Source organism: Triticum urartu, unplaced genomic scaffold (genome assembly GCF_003073215.2).
Source record: "Triticum urartu cultivar G1812 unplaced genomic scaffold, Tu2.1 TuUngrouped_contig_6119, whole genome shotgun sequence".
In the NCBI taxonomy this organism is placed as follows: domain Eukaryota; kingdom Viridiplantae; phylum Streptophyta; class Magnoliopsida; order Poales; family Poaceae; genus Triticum; species Triticum urartu.
Window position 1 is genome coordinate 1 of NW_024116852.1, and position 15,808 is coordinate 15,808.

The 15,808-nt window shown below is 44.0% G+C and overlaps 1 protein-coding gene and 1 pseudogene across 1 annotated transcript; both read left to right on the forward strand.

Moving 5' to 3' along the window:
* The first annotated feature begins 1,469 nt into the window (after positions 1-1,469).
* On the forward strand, positions 1,470-6,196 carry LOC125530168 (annotated as a pseudogene).
* Positions 6,197-8,531: 2,335 nt separating this feature from the next.
* LOC125530166 (G-type lectin S-receptor-like serine/threonine-protein kinase At1g11300) lies at positions 8,532-12,302 on the forward strand. The gene is made up of 7 exons (XM_048694572.1): positions 8,532-9,951; positions 10,050-10,151; positions 10,683-10,876; positions 10,973-11,180; positions 11,258-11,495; positions 11,580-11,730; positions 11,816-12,302. The coding sequence occupies exons 1-7, from the start codon at positions 8,607-8,609 to the stop codon at positions 12,116-12,118; spliced, it is 2,541 nt and encodes an 846-aa protein (XP_048550529.1). The 5' UTR covers positions 8,532-8,606; the 3' UTR covers positions 12,119-12,302.
* Positions 12,303-15,808: the final 3,506 nt, after the last annotated feature.

Consider the following 15,808-nt stretch of genomic DNA (forward strand, 5'->3'; position numbering starts at 1 on the left):
TGTTGAGATATTAGTATACGGTAACCCGAAAGTTGTTCGGAGTCCCGGATGAGATCCTGGACGTCACGAGGAGTTCCGGACTGGTCCGGAGGTGAAGAATTATATATAGGAAGTCAAGTTTCGGCCATCGAGAAAGTTTCGGAGGTCACCAGTATTGTACCGGGACCACCGGAAGGGTCCCGGAGGTCCACCGGGTGGGGCCACCTATCCCGGAGGGGCCCATGGGCTGAAGTGGGGAAGGGAACCTGCCCCTGGTGGGCTGGTGCGCCCACCTTGGGCCTCCCCCTGCGCCTAGGGTTGGAAACCCTAGGGGTGGGGGGCGCCCCACTTGGCTTGGGGGGCAAGCCACCCCCCTTGGCCGGCGCCCCCCCTAGGAGCCATATATATAGTGGGGGGAGGGAGGGCAGCCGCACCCTAGCCCCTGGCGCCTCCCTCTCCCTCCCGTGACACCTCTCCCTCTCGCTGAGCTTGGCGAAGGGCCACCGTTGCTTCCACCATCACGCCGTCGTGCTGCTGGATCTCCATCAACCTCTCCTTCCCCTTGCTGGATCAAGAAGGAGGAGACGTCTTCCCAACCGTACGTGTGTTGAACGCGGAGGTGCCGTCCGTTCGGCGCTAAGTCATCGGTGATTTGGATCACGACGAGTACGACTCCATCAACCCTGTTCTCTTGAACGCTTCCGCTCGCGATCTACAAGGGTATGTAGATGCACTCCCCTCTCCCTCGTTGCTAGATGACTCCATAGATTGATCTTGGTGATGCGTAGAAAATTTTAAAATTCCGCGACGTTCCCCAACAGGAAGCACTACACTTCCTGCCCCCAAATAGCCCGGCCTATTTTGCGCGACAAGCTGCCCAGATGGAGCAAATAAAAAATGATATTCAAACTTCCATGAATGGTGTTACTATTACTGAGATGGAGGGGAGATGATTTTATTTTCATTTTTAGATAATATATCGAAATGCTCTTGGAAACTGTATGTATAACACATCATTTCTTATTTTGCAACAAAATGTATCACAAATAGTATAAAAAAAGAAACAATGCCGGGCTCACCATAATTTCCAGGCATCTTGTGTTGTTTAGAAGTTGTTATCTTTGAATGTGTTCTCTATTCTGTTTCTGACATCGGCAACATAATCTGTAGCAGAAACAAGATACCCCTCTGTAAAGTAGTGATCTAAAAGATCTTATATTTAGTTTACAGAGGGAGTACATATTAAGATACTTTAAGACAATTAGGGATGAGAATAAAAAGCAGGCTCCAAACTGCATCCAGGATATAGCAGCCGGGCCGGTATAACTTATATTTCAGTCGCTAGTCTGACTGGTAAGCAAGTGACGATGGCATCCCAACTCGGACGTGAACAGCTCAGATGTCAACTCCATCCAACGCACATTCAACTACCCCAAGCCAATCTACCAAAATTCCACAAGCTTTGCATTATTCAATCCTCAGCCGAGATGTCTGTTATGACAAGTCGTTCTCTCGTTATTTTTTTGTTTTTTGCTTGTGACTTTGTGAGCAAGGCTCGATGCAAGCCAACCATCTTAGCACCACCAATAGAATGGCCTACTAGCTACCGATGAATTGGCCGGCTCCCCCATGCTGCACCAGCACTACAGTTCTGATCCTTCTCATCCTCTTGCCGTTGAGTGCTTCCGACGACCGGCTTGTCCCCGGTAAGCCGCTCTCCCCAAACTCCACCATCGTCTCCGACGGCGGTGCTTTCGCCTTAGGTTTCTTCTCGCCTTCCAACTCCAGCACTCCAGCCCGACTGTACCTCGGCATATGGTACAACGATGTTCCTGAGCTCACCACCGTGTGGGTCGCCAACCGAGAAACTCCGGCCACCAACACGACTACACTGATGCTCTCCCTCACCAACACCTCCAATCTTGTTCTATCCGACGGTGATGGCAGTGGCCGTGCCGTTTGGATGACGACTAACGTGACTACTCCCATGGGATCGTCTCCCCCTGTGGCAGTGCTTCTGAACAACGGCAACCTCGTCATCCGGTCATCGAACGGCACCACGTTATGGCAGAGCTTTGACCATCCAACCGACACGTTCCTCCCTGGCATGAAGCTCCGGATCCGGTACAACAAGCCTGGCACTAGTGACCGTCTGGTTTCTTGGAAGGGCCCTGGCGACCCTTCGTCGGGGCGCTTCTCCTACGGCGGCGATCCAATCACGTTCCTCCAAGTAATTCTTTGGGATGGGGATCGCCCGATTTCACGCAGCGGGCCATGGACAGCGTACCTGGTGAAGAGCGAGCGTCGATACCAGCAGGCGAACACCAGCGCGGACATCATCATCTACCTAGCCGTCGTGGACAGCGACGAGGAGATCTACATCACCTACAGCCTCTCCGACGGCGCCCCACACACCAGGTACGTGTTGACCTACTCCGGAGAGTACCTAGTCCAGAGTTGGAATAGCAAAACATTGACGTGGTTAGTCCTCGGGAAGTGGCCATCCCCCGAATGCAACCGGTATGGTTATTGTGGCACATATGGCTACTGCGATGAGACAGCAGCGCCAATCCCGACGTGCAAGTGCTTTGATGGCTTCGAGCCGGCAAACATGGTGGACTGGACCAATGGTAGTTTTTCAGCAGGGTGCCGGCGAAAAGAGCCACTGCAAGGGTGCACCGACGGCTTCTTGGCCCTGTCAAGGATGAAGTCGCCTGACAGATTTTCAATTGTCGGCGGGGGCACGAGTACGTTCGAGGAGTGTGCGGCTGAGTGCAAGCGCAACTGCTCGTGTGTGGCATACGCGTATGCCAACCTTGGCAGCGGCAGGTCCAGGGGAAACGTGACGAGGTGCTTGGTGTGGTCTGGGGAATTGGTTGACACTGGGAAAATAGGCGAAGAGCATAGCGACACACTCTATCTCCGACTTGCAGGCTTGGACGCAACATCATCTGGTGCCACCTGCCAAATCCCTCCCTCTATACTAGCTATGATTGTTATTTTTTATGCTATGTATGAATTTATGTATTTTGCAGGTAAAGGAACAAAGAGGAATGTTCTGAAGATTGTGCTGCCAGTTTTAGGAAGCAGTTTTCTGCTATTTGTATGCACTTCATTGGCATGGTTAAAACTCAAAGGTAAACTTGCTATTCCGCTATGTGATAATCCATATTTACTTACCACAATTTGGTGTCTACTTCTATATTGTGTCCTTCAACTAAAAATCATTGAACCCACACAAAGTAGAGCGAAAAAACACTTAGGTGAGTTAATGATTGGTTTAACCGACATCCATTGCAAACGATGTGATGGCAATGGACAATATTCAAGCTATTTCCTCCATTCCAGATTAAATGAAGTTCAACTTTTGTGCTCAGTCAAGCCTTTAAATATGATCAAGTCTGTATGAAAATATGCTAACATCTGCAACATTAAATATGCATAGTATAAAAATAAATTTTATTATGAAACTAAATGGCACTTTCATGTTAATATATTTTCTATAGATTTGATCAAACTTCAAATTTGGACTAAGGACAAAAATATAACTTCAATAAATATGGAATAGAGGAAGTAGCAACTAGGGGCATGTTATGAGCTAAGTTTTCTAAGCAAATGGCGACTAAGTTTCCTGGTTGCCTCTAAAGGTTTGGCTCCTTCCACCTTGTACAGAATAATATAAAGTGGCCATCGATTTCTTTCCGCCTGCAATTTCCTCAGTTTCTCTGGACTGCTACGACTTCTCATAACTGACATATTGGCCCGTTAGATTATTTTACTCAGCATGGGACTTGAGTCTTCAACTTGAACTGGTTCTAGGATAAAAGCTATAAGACTCCTACCTTCCAATGGTTAGGCTCACCTCCACCATAAAAAGGCTGCCCTTGGAGCATATCCAGGCCTCAAATATCTATATACAACTGTTACTCCCTAAAAACAAATATTTTTAGAGAGTTACACTATCTAAAACTTCCTATAAAATGTGTAACTCCTTCAAATATGACGAGATAAGTTTAGGGAGGAGCAAATTCCGCCTATATTTGAGAAAAAGTTGCTCCCTCCCAATCCTAGCCCTATCCCACCAAAAAGTGAGTTATATTCAGGGAAGGACTGTGCACAAAAATTGAACCCCTCAACTTTTGAGGAGTTAAGTTTGGAGGTATGGTATATGGAGTTAACTTTCAGGGTAAGGGGTAGTGATATTCTAAGAATCGGTTCTTTTACTGTATTAAACAAGAACATGCCATAAGATGGGAGTCCACATGCCAGAAATCATACTCAACATGGACATGGTTCAGGAAACAAGAGGAATGATTGGTCACTATATTATGGATTAAAAAATTAATGTATTTTATTGTGTGCGTACACAAGCATATCAGGCAAAAATGGGGGTAAGGGCAACAACCAGAGAGAAATTGTGTTTCTTCTACCGTGCGTACATTATCTAAAATGTCAAGTCATGGTCATATTAAGTCTATAGTTTTCCACATTGATAGAAGTGCCCCATGGGTTGTTTGATCTAATTTTGTGAGTCTGTAAAGTGAATAGTAGACAAACATCAGCAATTTGAGGGGTCAAAACAACTATTTATGAGTATTATTTTTGCATCTAAGATACTTATTAGGGGTTATAACATTGTGGAAGCAGGCAAGAGAGAAAAATGGAGAAAACGGAGGAATGTATCATTGGATGGTATGAGTACCTCTTACGAACTTAGTGAAGGAAACTTTTCTCATGACCATGATTTCCCATTTGTAAGATTTGAGGAAATTGCCTTCGCAACACACAATTTCTCTGAAGCATGTGTGATTGGACAAGGAGGCTTTTGAAAAGTTTACAAGGTAAATCTTTAGTAGTTTTCTAATATTCTTATAAATCAACAAAATTGAGTGGTTCACATAACAAACATAAATCATGATCTTAACTTAAAATTTTCCAGGGATTGTTAGGCGGGAAAGAAGTTGCTGTCAAGAGGCTAAGTAGGGATTCTCAACAAGGAACAAAGGAGTTCAAGAATGAAGTAATTCTAATTGCCAAACTACAACACAGAAACTTGGTTCAACTTCTCGGGTGTTGTGCAGAAGGAGATGAAATGTTGTTGATTTATGAGTACCTCCCTAACAAAAGCTTAGATGCTACACTTTTTGGTACAAATTCTAACAACACACTATTTCATAAAACAACTCAAAAACAAGTTTGCTCACATTTTTATAGCTATGTTTACAGATGGTTCGAGAAAAATGTTGCTAGATTGGGTGACACGATTTAATATAATCAAAGGGGTCGCAAGGGGTCTTCTTTACCGACACCAAGATTCAAGACTGACCATAATTCATAGGGATCTTAAAGCTGGAAATGTTTTGCTAGATGCAGAGATGAAACCCAAGATAGCGGATTTTGGTATGGCAAGGATCTTCGGAGATAACCAACAAAATGCGAATACCCAACGTGTTGTCGGAACCTAGTAAGTATGCATTGTGAAACACTCATACTGAGTTTTCAATCAATTCAACTCCCACTCGGTAACTGCTGCAATTGAAATGACAAGCAGTGGTTACATGGCTCCTGAGTATGCAATGGAGGGTGTCTTCTCTACGAAGTCCGACGTCTATAGCTTTGGAGTGTTAGTATTGGAGGTCGTAACCGGTATAAGGAGAAATTCCAGTAATCAAACCATGGGCTTCCCTAGCCTCATAGTCTATGTAAGTACATATATATAAGACTTCCCTCGAGTTCCATTTTGTAGGTGCATGAGTTTCTGAAACAATTTTTAGTTTGACATACAAAATGAAAAATAATATGATGTTCTTGGTTGTTTCAGTCATGGAATATGTGGAAGGAAGGGAAGACAGAGGAACTGCCAGACTCATCTATCATGCATACTTGTTCACTAGATGAAGTTTTGCTTTGTATCCACATAGCACTGTTATGTGTCCAAGAGAACCCAGATGACAGACCCCTCATGTCATTAGTCGTGTTTATCCTAGAGAATGGAAGCACCACACTTCCAGCCCCCAGTCGCCCTGCCTACTTTGAGCGGCGAAGCATTGAAACGCTGCAAATTGGAGATGATATTCAGAACTCTGTGAATGGTTTTACTCTGACTGAGATAGAGGCGCGATGAAATGATGGTTCTTCTGTCCTATATGTATTGAATATATTATCAAAAGATGTCAGGCTAAACAAAATGGCTATATAACACATCTGTTGTTTAGTAGTCATTACTTTCCACTTTTGGCCTTGATAAATCGCAGCCTCAGTTTGGAAGACCAAAAAACATGTTATCAAGGTGCATACAAAATTTCAGCAAAAGCATATTGATGAAAGTGATTTCACACCGATACAAGTGATAGATTCAGTGACTATTTGGTTGAACGTGCTGTCATTTCTCTTGTCCCTTTGGTTGATTTGCTTTGGCTTTTATTCGTACAATTTGATTCTGTTTTCAGCGAGAGAGCATCCTCTTGCTAATTTGTGTCTTTAACACTTCCTGCTCCTAATTTCATCTCTCAAGAAAACTACAACCAAGACAGGTCCCGGAAATAAATAACAGGAGTACAGGACCGTAGGCTTCCAGCTAGTAACCACCATCAGTTCCCAAAACAGCTCTAAGCATAAGCTACACGAGTCTCACCAGCTGATACAAATGGGGTTCTTTCTGCATAGTATCCAGGACACATGTTCTATCCTGGTGTCCGTACTCTGTTTTTTCTTTAGAAAAGGAGGATTACCCCCGGCTTCTACGTCAGAGTGATACATGCAGCCCCTTTATTAAGCAAAGTATCCGAAAGGTCTGCGGTCCAGTACAAGCTCGCTCAGAGCTGAAAAAGTAATAAAAAAGGTACCGGCGAAAATAGGATGAGATGACTAAACATGTACAATAATCCACTTCTGAGCCCAGACTCATCTGCACCCACGCTGAGGAAAAAAAATCAAAACAAATACTAAAAAAATTAAAAAAAATCATTTTTTTGCATGGTAGATAATTTGATGCGTGAGGTTCGCTCCAATTTTCAAATCATTTGGATATCTGAGAAGCTCTCAGCAAAAAAGACAAATTTGGAAAATGTAAAAAGTTTACTGTTCATGCGCTATTCTGACCCGATTTATCTTTTTTGCTGAGAGCTATTAAGATGTCCAAATGATCTAAAAATTGGAGCGGAACAACTCATGCAAGAAATTTTCTATCATGCAAAATAAATGGAATTTTTTGAATTTTCTAGTATTTTTTGACTTTTTTCTGACAAGTTGTAGATGAGTCTAGGCACCGAAACACTGCTCTCAAATAACTAGCCTACTGGACCGTCATCTAAACCGGTTGTAGATATCTCGTGCTACCATCTCTCATCGGGTAGACCCAGTAATCAAAGGCTCCCTGGCTTCCGCAGGATTGACTAATGATCACATACGGATCCGAGCAGTGGCCCTGTAGATAATTTGCAAAAAAAAATATACAAGTTTGTCTGTTAAAAACCATATCATTTTTGCAGTTCCATATATTCTAAAGTAATGTGCATACTCCTATCCGAATATGTCTCATAGTATTTAGCTCTACTCCATTTAGCCACGTCCCAAATAACGTGTGAATACTATTTCGAGGGGTGATATTAAAGGCTATATGAATTGAACGCCATAATAGTTTTGCCAGCGGACAATCGAGAAAGAGTTATTTAATAGTTTCATCTTGATCACAAAAGCAACATCGTTGACTCCCCTCCCAATTACGCTTTGCCAAGCTATCCTTAGTCAAAATCACCTCTTTATGAACAAACAACATGAAGACTTTGATTCTTAACGGCATTTTGATCTTTCAAATATGTATCGATTTCGAAATCTGACATGTATGTACTCTGTTATTTGGTTAATGTAATGTGTGTGGTTGTCCTCAACGAAAATAGACAACTGACAGCAAAAGCCATGGCGAACAAACAAACGATGAACTGAAAGAGGGCGCTGCCGCCATCATTGTACAGTTTGATCCTTTTCTCGGTATCTGACCGGAATCAATACAAATTAATAGTCGATCCTAGTGCTACAGCATTCCGTGAACAAAAAAGTTTAAAAAAACCTGACTAAGCGCAAGGCGTACAACATCACACAGGGACCAAGACATGCCTTCAGCATCAGGTCGATTCAATATTGGAAACGTGGTGGATTTCCCGCCAATTATCAGGAACAGGTCTTCAAGGTGATTTACTATGGTTCACCCGCGAACGATCTCAGAAATAAAAATAACAAATGATAAATTTCAAGATTTACTATGGCATAATAATCATGCTTTATAATTTAACCGTGTTGTTTTATTTTCTAACAAGGTCTACTAGCCGGAGCAGCCAGGCCGGTATTGCTTACTATTTCAGTCACTAGCCTGACTAGTCAGCAGTGACAGTGGCATCCCAACTCCGACGTGGACAGCTGAGATGTCAACTCCATCCAACACACTCTCAACTGCTCCTGTCCAAAAGACTTTGAATTATTGAAGCATCTGCTTCCGGAATCGAACATGTATAGATAGATAATAGATGCTGGAACTTGTCGTTCTCCTTCTTCGAACCATTTTCTTGCTTGTGATCAAACCTCAATACAAGACACCCACTTAGCAGTATCAATTCTGGCCTCAACTACCGATGGATTGGCCGGCTTTCCCATGCTTCACTAGGACAGGACTGTTGATACTTCTGATCTTCCTGCCATTGAGAACGTCCGAAGACCGGCTTGTACCCGGCAAAACACTGTCCCCTGGCGCCACCATCATCTCCGACGGAGGTACCTTTGCATTAGGCTTTTTCTCTCTGTCCAAATCCAGCATCCCGACACAGATGTACCTCGGCATCTGGTACAACAACATCCCTGAGCTCACCGTGGTGTGGGTTGCCAACCGAGAAAACCCGGCCAGCAACACGACTTCACCGATGCTCTCCCTCACCAACTCCTCAAATCTTGTTCTATCAGATGGTGATGGCGGTGGCCGTGTCATTTGGACAACGACCAACATGGGTGCCGCCATGGGCTCGTCTACCCCTGTGGCAGTGCTTCTAAACACCGGCGACCTCGTCATCCGCTCGCTAAACGGCACCACGTTGTGGCAGAGCTTCGAGCACCACACCGACACATTCCTTCCTGGCATGAAGCTCCGGTTCAAGTACATGCAAAATGGAACTAGCGACCGCCTGGTATCCTGGAAGGGTCCTAGTGACCCTTCGCCGGGGCGCTTCTCCTATGGTGGCGACACAAGCACATTCCCTCAAATATTCTTATGGGACGGGGAGCGTCCGGTGTCCCGTAGCGCTCCATGGACGGGGTACCTGGTGAAGAGCGAGCTTCGATACCAGCAGGCAAATGGCAGTGCAGATGTTATCATCTACTTGGCGGTAGTCGATGGCGACGATGAGATCTATACTACCTACAGCGTCCCTGATGGTGCCCCACACACTAGGTACGTGCTGACCTACTTTGGCGAGTTCCAAATCCAGAGCTGGAGTAGTAATACATCGGCATGGGTAGTTCTTGGGAAATGGTTGTCCCTCGAATGCAACCACTACGGCTATTGCGGCATGTACGGGTACTGCGATGAGACATCAGTGCCCGTCGCGACATGCAAGTGCCTCCACGGCTTCGAGCCAGCAAACACGGTGGAGTGGACAGGTGGAAAATTTTCAGCAGGGTGCCAACGAATGGAGCCACTACGAGGGTGCAATGATGGCTTCTTGGCCTTGCCAGGGATGAAGTCGCCCGACAAGTATTCGCTTGTCGGTGGCGGTAGGAGTACATTTGAGGAGTGTGCAACAGAATGCAACCGCAACTGCTCCTGTGTTGCATACTCACATGCCAACTTAAGCAGCAGCGGGTCCAAGAGAAACATGACGAGGTGCTTGGTCTGGTCCGGGGAGTTGCTTGACACAGGGAAAATAGGTGAAGAGTTGGGGAGTGACACGCTCTATCTCCGACTTGCAGGACTGAATGCAACATCTGGTGCCAAACCCCTCCACCTCTGGAAATTTATTTCTCTTACACTAGAAAACTGTCACTATTGTTTTTATATGACATGTATCGACTCATGTCTTGCACAGGTAAAAGAAGAAAGAGTAATGCAGTGAAGATTGTGCTACCAGTTTTAGGAAGCAGTGTTATAGTGCTCATATGCATTTCGTTGGCATGGTTCAAATTCAAAGGTACGCTTAGTGTTTTTCCACTACAAAGGTAGTTCACGTTTGCTTCCTAAGTTTCGCGCTTACTATTGTAATGTACGTTTGGCATACAAATATTGACATCCACGCATAAAACTAGAGCGAATAACGTCCTCCTCTAAGCCTAGCGCTGTTTTTAACCTTGGACTCAAGTGTAAGATTGAAAAAGTACAAGTGTATGCTAGAGAAACCTACTCAACATGGAGATGGTTCAGAAAACAAGTGTGATGGTGGCCACAATATTATGGACTTGAAAATTGACGTGTTTAATCAAGGGAGCATTTATGTTTCTTCTAACATGTGTAATTTATCTTATATGTCAAGCGATGAGCATATTGTTAACTCGATGGTTTCCACAAGGAGAGAAGTAGACCATAGATTATTTTCTCTAAATTTTCTTAGTTCATAACAGATATAATAGACTGACACAACTGAATTTAGGGGTAAAGCAACTTGTTTTTTCTATGTCTATCATAAACATTTTTGAGGTGAAATTGTTATACATTCTGAATGCAGGCAAGAAAAAAACTGGGAGAAACCACAAGAATGTATTGCTGGATCCAATGAGTACCTCACATGAACTTGGTGAAGTACACCCTGAACACAATCATGAATTCCCATTTGTAACATTTGAGGAAATTGCACTAGCAACACACAATTTCTCTGAAACATGTGTGATAGGACAAGGAGGCTTTGGCAAAGTTTTCAAGGTAACACACTTGGTAATAATCGATCATTCGTTCTATAATCAAGAGATTTGAAAGCTAATCTAATCGACAGCTAGGTTTTACCTTTAAATTCTACAGGGATTGTTAGGAGATCAAGAAGTTGCCGTCAAGAGGCTGAGTAGGGATTCTAAACAAGGAACAAAGGAGTTCAAGAATGAAGTAATTCTAATTGCCAAATTGCAGCATAGGAACTTGGTTCAACTGCTCGGGTGTTGTGCGGAGGGAGATGAAAAACTTCTAATTTATGAGTATCTACCAAACAAGAGCTTAGATGCCACCCTTTTCGGTACATATTATAAAAACACACCATGATTCCCTAAAAACTACTCAAAAAATCATGCTCACCTTTCCTTCTGTATACAGATGATTCAAGAAAAATGTTGCTAGATTGGGAAACACGGTTTAGTATAATCAAAGGAGTTGCAAGGGGACTTCTTTACCTACACCGAGATTCAAGATTAACCATAATTCATAGAGATCTTAAAGTTGGAAATGTTTTGCTAGATGCAGAGATGAAACCAAAGATAGCAGATTTTGGAATGACAAGGATCTTTGGAGATAACCAACAAAATGCAAATACCCAACATATTGTGGGAACATAGTGAGTATCCTTTGAAACATCATTTAAATTTTGAATCAATTGTGCTCTAATACATTAATTTTTGAAATCAAAATAATCAAGCAGTGGTTACATGGCTCCTGAGTACGCAATGGAAGGTGTCTTCTCTACCAAGACTGATGTCTATAGCTTCGGTGTGGTGCTATTGGAGGTTGTAACCGGCATTAGGAGGAACTCCAACAGTCAAACGATGGGCTTCCCCAGCCTCATACTCTATGTGAGTATCTACACAAGAGTTCTCTCAAGTTCTATTTTCATCAACAAACGAAACAAAAATAATACGGTGTTCTTGGTTATTTCAGTCTTGGAATATGTGGAAGGAAGGGGAGACAGAGAAACTGCCAGACTCGTCGATCAAGGACACTTGTTCACTAGACGAAGTTTTGCTTTGCATCCATGTAGCGCTATTGTGTGTCCAAGACAACCTGGATGATAGGCCCCTCATGTCATCAGTTGTCTTCGTCCTAGAGAACGGAAGCACCACACTTCCAGCCCCAGATCGCCCTGCATACTTTGTGCGACGGAGCGTTGAAGCGGTGCAAATTGGAGATGATATTCAGACTTCCGTGAACAGTGTTACTCTTACCGAGATAGAGGGGAGATGATATTCCGACTTCATGTTTTTTTTTTGCGGGAAGACTTCATGTGTTGTTTGAAAGCCGCTATCTCTGGTTGTCTTTTGTTTTATGTTCCTTCTTTTTTCTTCATGACAGCCTCGGTTTGGAAAAGAAAGGAAGATATCAAGGTGCACACAAAAATTTCTTGAAAAAACAAGTCGATGAAAGTGAAATCACAATAGACACAAGTGATGGAGCAGGTGGTGGTGTACTTGTCACCCGTTGTTGCAATGGGTTTTCTGCGACATCGATCCACCCCGTGTACGTAAGATGAGTATGTTGACTGTCGTGGAGTGCATGCATTCATAGGAAGCTCTGAAGTCTAAACCGCAAGTCATTGGCATCAGCATCGGCATCGGCATCGCCATCTGGTGAATTTTCATCCAAGCATTGTGGGCGACTCTCTGTGACTACAAGGTGATTTAATCTGGTCAGATCTATGAATGGTTTCTGAAAGAGAACGTAAAAAAATGATGAATCACCAGATTTACGCCGGGATATACAAGCTATATATATAACCTATACTTTGTTGTGTGCATCAACTCGTGCAAAGGCCGGGAGTATACGCACCCTCCTTTTGCGAAGAAGATACTCCCTGCAGACTGCAGTCCATATTAATTGAGGCAAACTTTAATCAAAGGGAGTGTTGTTTCTCGTGGGAACATTGTGAGCAAGAGAATATATATTCAGCGTCGTTCCAAGCGGGGGCTTTTCAATCACCTGCCACCCTCGTGTGTCGCAAGCTCGTGCCAAAAGCCAGAAATCAACTGCAGTTGTTCACTCAGCGCGTCAGCGGACATGTGCGCCCGCACTACGCCAGCACCCCAAAAAATGTCGGACCGGACCGTCGCTCTCGGCGACCGTGGATGTGCTGAAACTAGCCAATAGGGCACTCGTGTGGAGCTCGACAAGGACTTGAGAAGAAATGTCAGGGTGTTGGCTAGCCAGCTAGTGTTGGAAATATGAGCAATTTATCAAATGATTTTATTAATAGAAATACTAGATAATACATGACTAATATAGTAGAGATAAAACAAGTCATGCGTTCTGACAGAGAGAAGGTAAATAGTTTCTGCATATATGAACCGTAGCCTATTATATCTAAAGCAGACAGTATAGCAAGTAGCATATATGAAGTAGAACCTATCATGTGTAGAGACAAGGACTAGAATAAGGAACTGCAGCAGAACCTTTAGTACGAAAGACAAGAACACGTACGGGACAGTAGCAGGAGAAGCGCTGGACTTGGGGTCGGTGTCCTCGCCTGCATGTCGTCGAGGAGGTCGTGGACGTCGGGGAAGAAGTCGTCGTCAGGGAAGTAGTCGTCGGCGACCGGATCGTCCGTGATGAAGCAGCCAGTAATCGCGCTGAGCGCTCCCCAAAAATCTTATCACCCTTCTCCCGCACAGGACTCAAAAGGTGCGGTTTCGGAGGTCTACTATCCCGACTTGCGGTGCACGCCGCAAGACGGGATCAGGAAGAACGTAGCAGCAGCGCAGTGGTCGGAACTTTGTGGCGAGAGGAAGAGGAGTTTCTGTTGTGTCTCTCTGGAGAGGAGCGACCTATCTTATATAGGCACAGGAGAAGGACGCGAAGAGGCTGCGGCAGGAGGTGAAGCAACGAAGGGAGACGAAGCGAACAGGCAGCGACCGAAGAGGCGCATCATTCGAATTCAGTGTCCACTACAGAAAATGTTTCAACTCCCACATGACTTTTCGTATACCCGTCGTGCATGGTAAAAATTTAGATATCGGCTCGGCTCATTCACGCAACCCGCGGCGCGTCGTGACAAGGCGTGGCGTGGCGAAGCGGGCGGCGGAGCGCGCGTGGATATCCCTCTTGTACTCATGCTCGTACAAGTGGGGAAAGAACCTCCCTTATAAGGAGGTCCAACTCCCACTAAACTAGCAATGTGAGACTAAACTTTAGTAGTATCCCTTGCCTTGCACAAATGGGCTAAGTGGACCTGTAGGATTTATTAGGAATTTCTGAAATAGTTATTGGGCTGCCCAAAATAGACTAAATTCCAGCCATCCCCCATTAGATCCTAGAGGCACACAGAAATTTGCCTTTGATTACAAAACACTATTTTATATACCAGTACTGCAGTGGAGACTGTTAAGTTGAACTTCCACCTAGAACTCTATGCTACACTAGTAAGCAACTTGAACAGTGGATTAGGCCTTGAACTGCAAGTTTTCTGCGAATCTAGCTTCACATAAAGCCTTGACCGATACGTGGCTACCGTGGATCTTCCTCGCGGGTGGAGCTTATGCGTCATACTCCGTGACCTTTCATGAGTTTACTAGAGAGAACCCTACTCTCATAGATTGCGACGTTTGACAATCAGACTCATATAGGTGTGTTCTTCAAAAGATGTTCTGCAGGATAACATCTCTGCTTAAATAAGCCACTTAGAACACATTAAGATATACATCAACCTGCCATGCAGATTAGGAGAGTACTGCATCTTTATGGAGTGGTATTTTAACATAGTAAGGATACTCTCCTCTCAGTTGACCAATAGCTTGTCTTCCACATCTAATTCACGGGATCTCCGATCACAAAGAATAGGTTACCACTGTGAACAACTCATATTGTGGGTCTCATACCCATCTCACTCGATGAATTATCTATCACATTACGTGATAGACCCTTGGTAAAAGGATCTGCCACATTTTTAGCCATTTGGATATAATCCAACACAATAACTCCGGAGTTTTTCATTTTCCTGACAGACTTTAACCTTCTCTGAACGTGTCTTGATGACTTCATGTTATCCTTTGAGTTGCTCACTTTCGTGATCACAGTTTGATTGTCGCAGTTCATAAGGACACTCGGTACAGGTTTCTCAACAACCGGCAAGTCATTCAAGAGCCGGCGAAGCCAATCTACTTCAACCGTAGTTGTATCTAGTGTTGTGAGTTCTGCTTCCATTGTTGACCTCGCTAAGATGGTCTGCTTGCAAGACTTCCAAGAAACAGTGCCACCTCCATGAGTGAATACATAACCGCTCATGGCCTTTATCTCATCAGCATCTGAGATCCAGTTTGAGTCACTATACCCTTCAAGCACCTTTGGATGTCCGGTGTAGTGAATTCCATAATTTACAGTGCCTTTCAAATAACGCAAAACTCTTTCTAAAGCTTTCCAATGCACATCTTCTGGTTTTGAAACAAACCGACTCAATTTGCTAACAGCAAAAGAGATGTCAGGTCTTGTAGCACTGGCTAAGTACATAAGCGAGCCAATAATCTGAGAATACTTCAATTGGTCTCTAGCAATTCTTCGATTCTTTCAAAGAAACACACTAGCATTATATGGTGTTGGAGAGGACTTGCAGTCACTATAGCCAAAGCGACTCAAGATCTTTTCCACATAGTGAGATTGAAGCAATGTAATCCCATCATCATCGTCTCTCAATAACTTGATGTTCAGAATGACATCAGCCATTCCTAAATCCATCATCTCAAAACAACGAGATAGGAAATCCTTGACCTCCTTAATAACATTCAGATTGGTTCCGAAAATCAGTATGTCATCAACATACAAGCACAGGATAACTCCCTCGCCCCCACCATGGCGATAGTACACACATTTGTCAGCTTCATTCACAACAAAGCCTGCAGCTGTTAAAGTTCTTTCAAACTTCTCATGCCACTATTTGGGTGCTTGCTT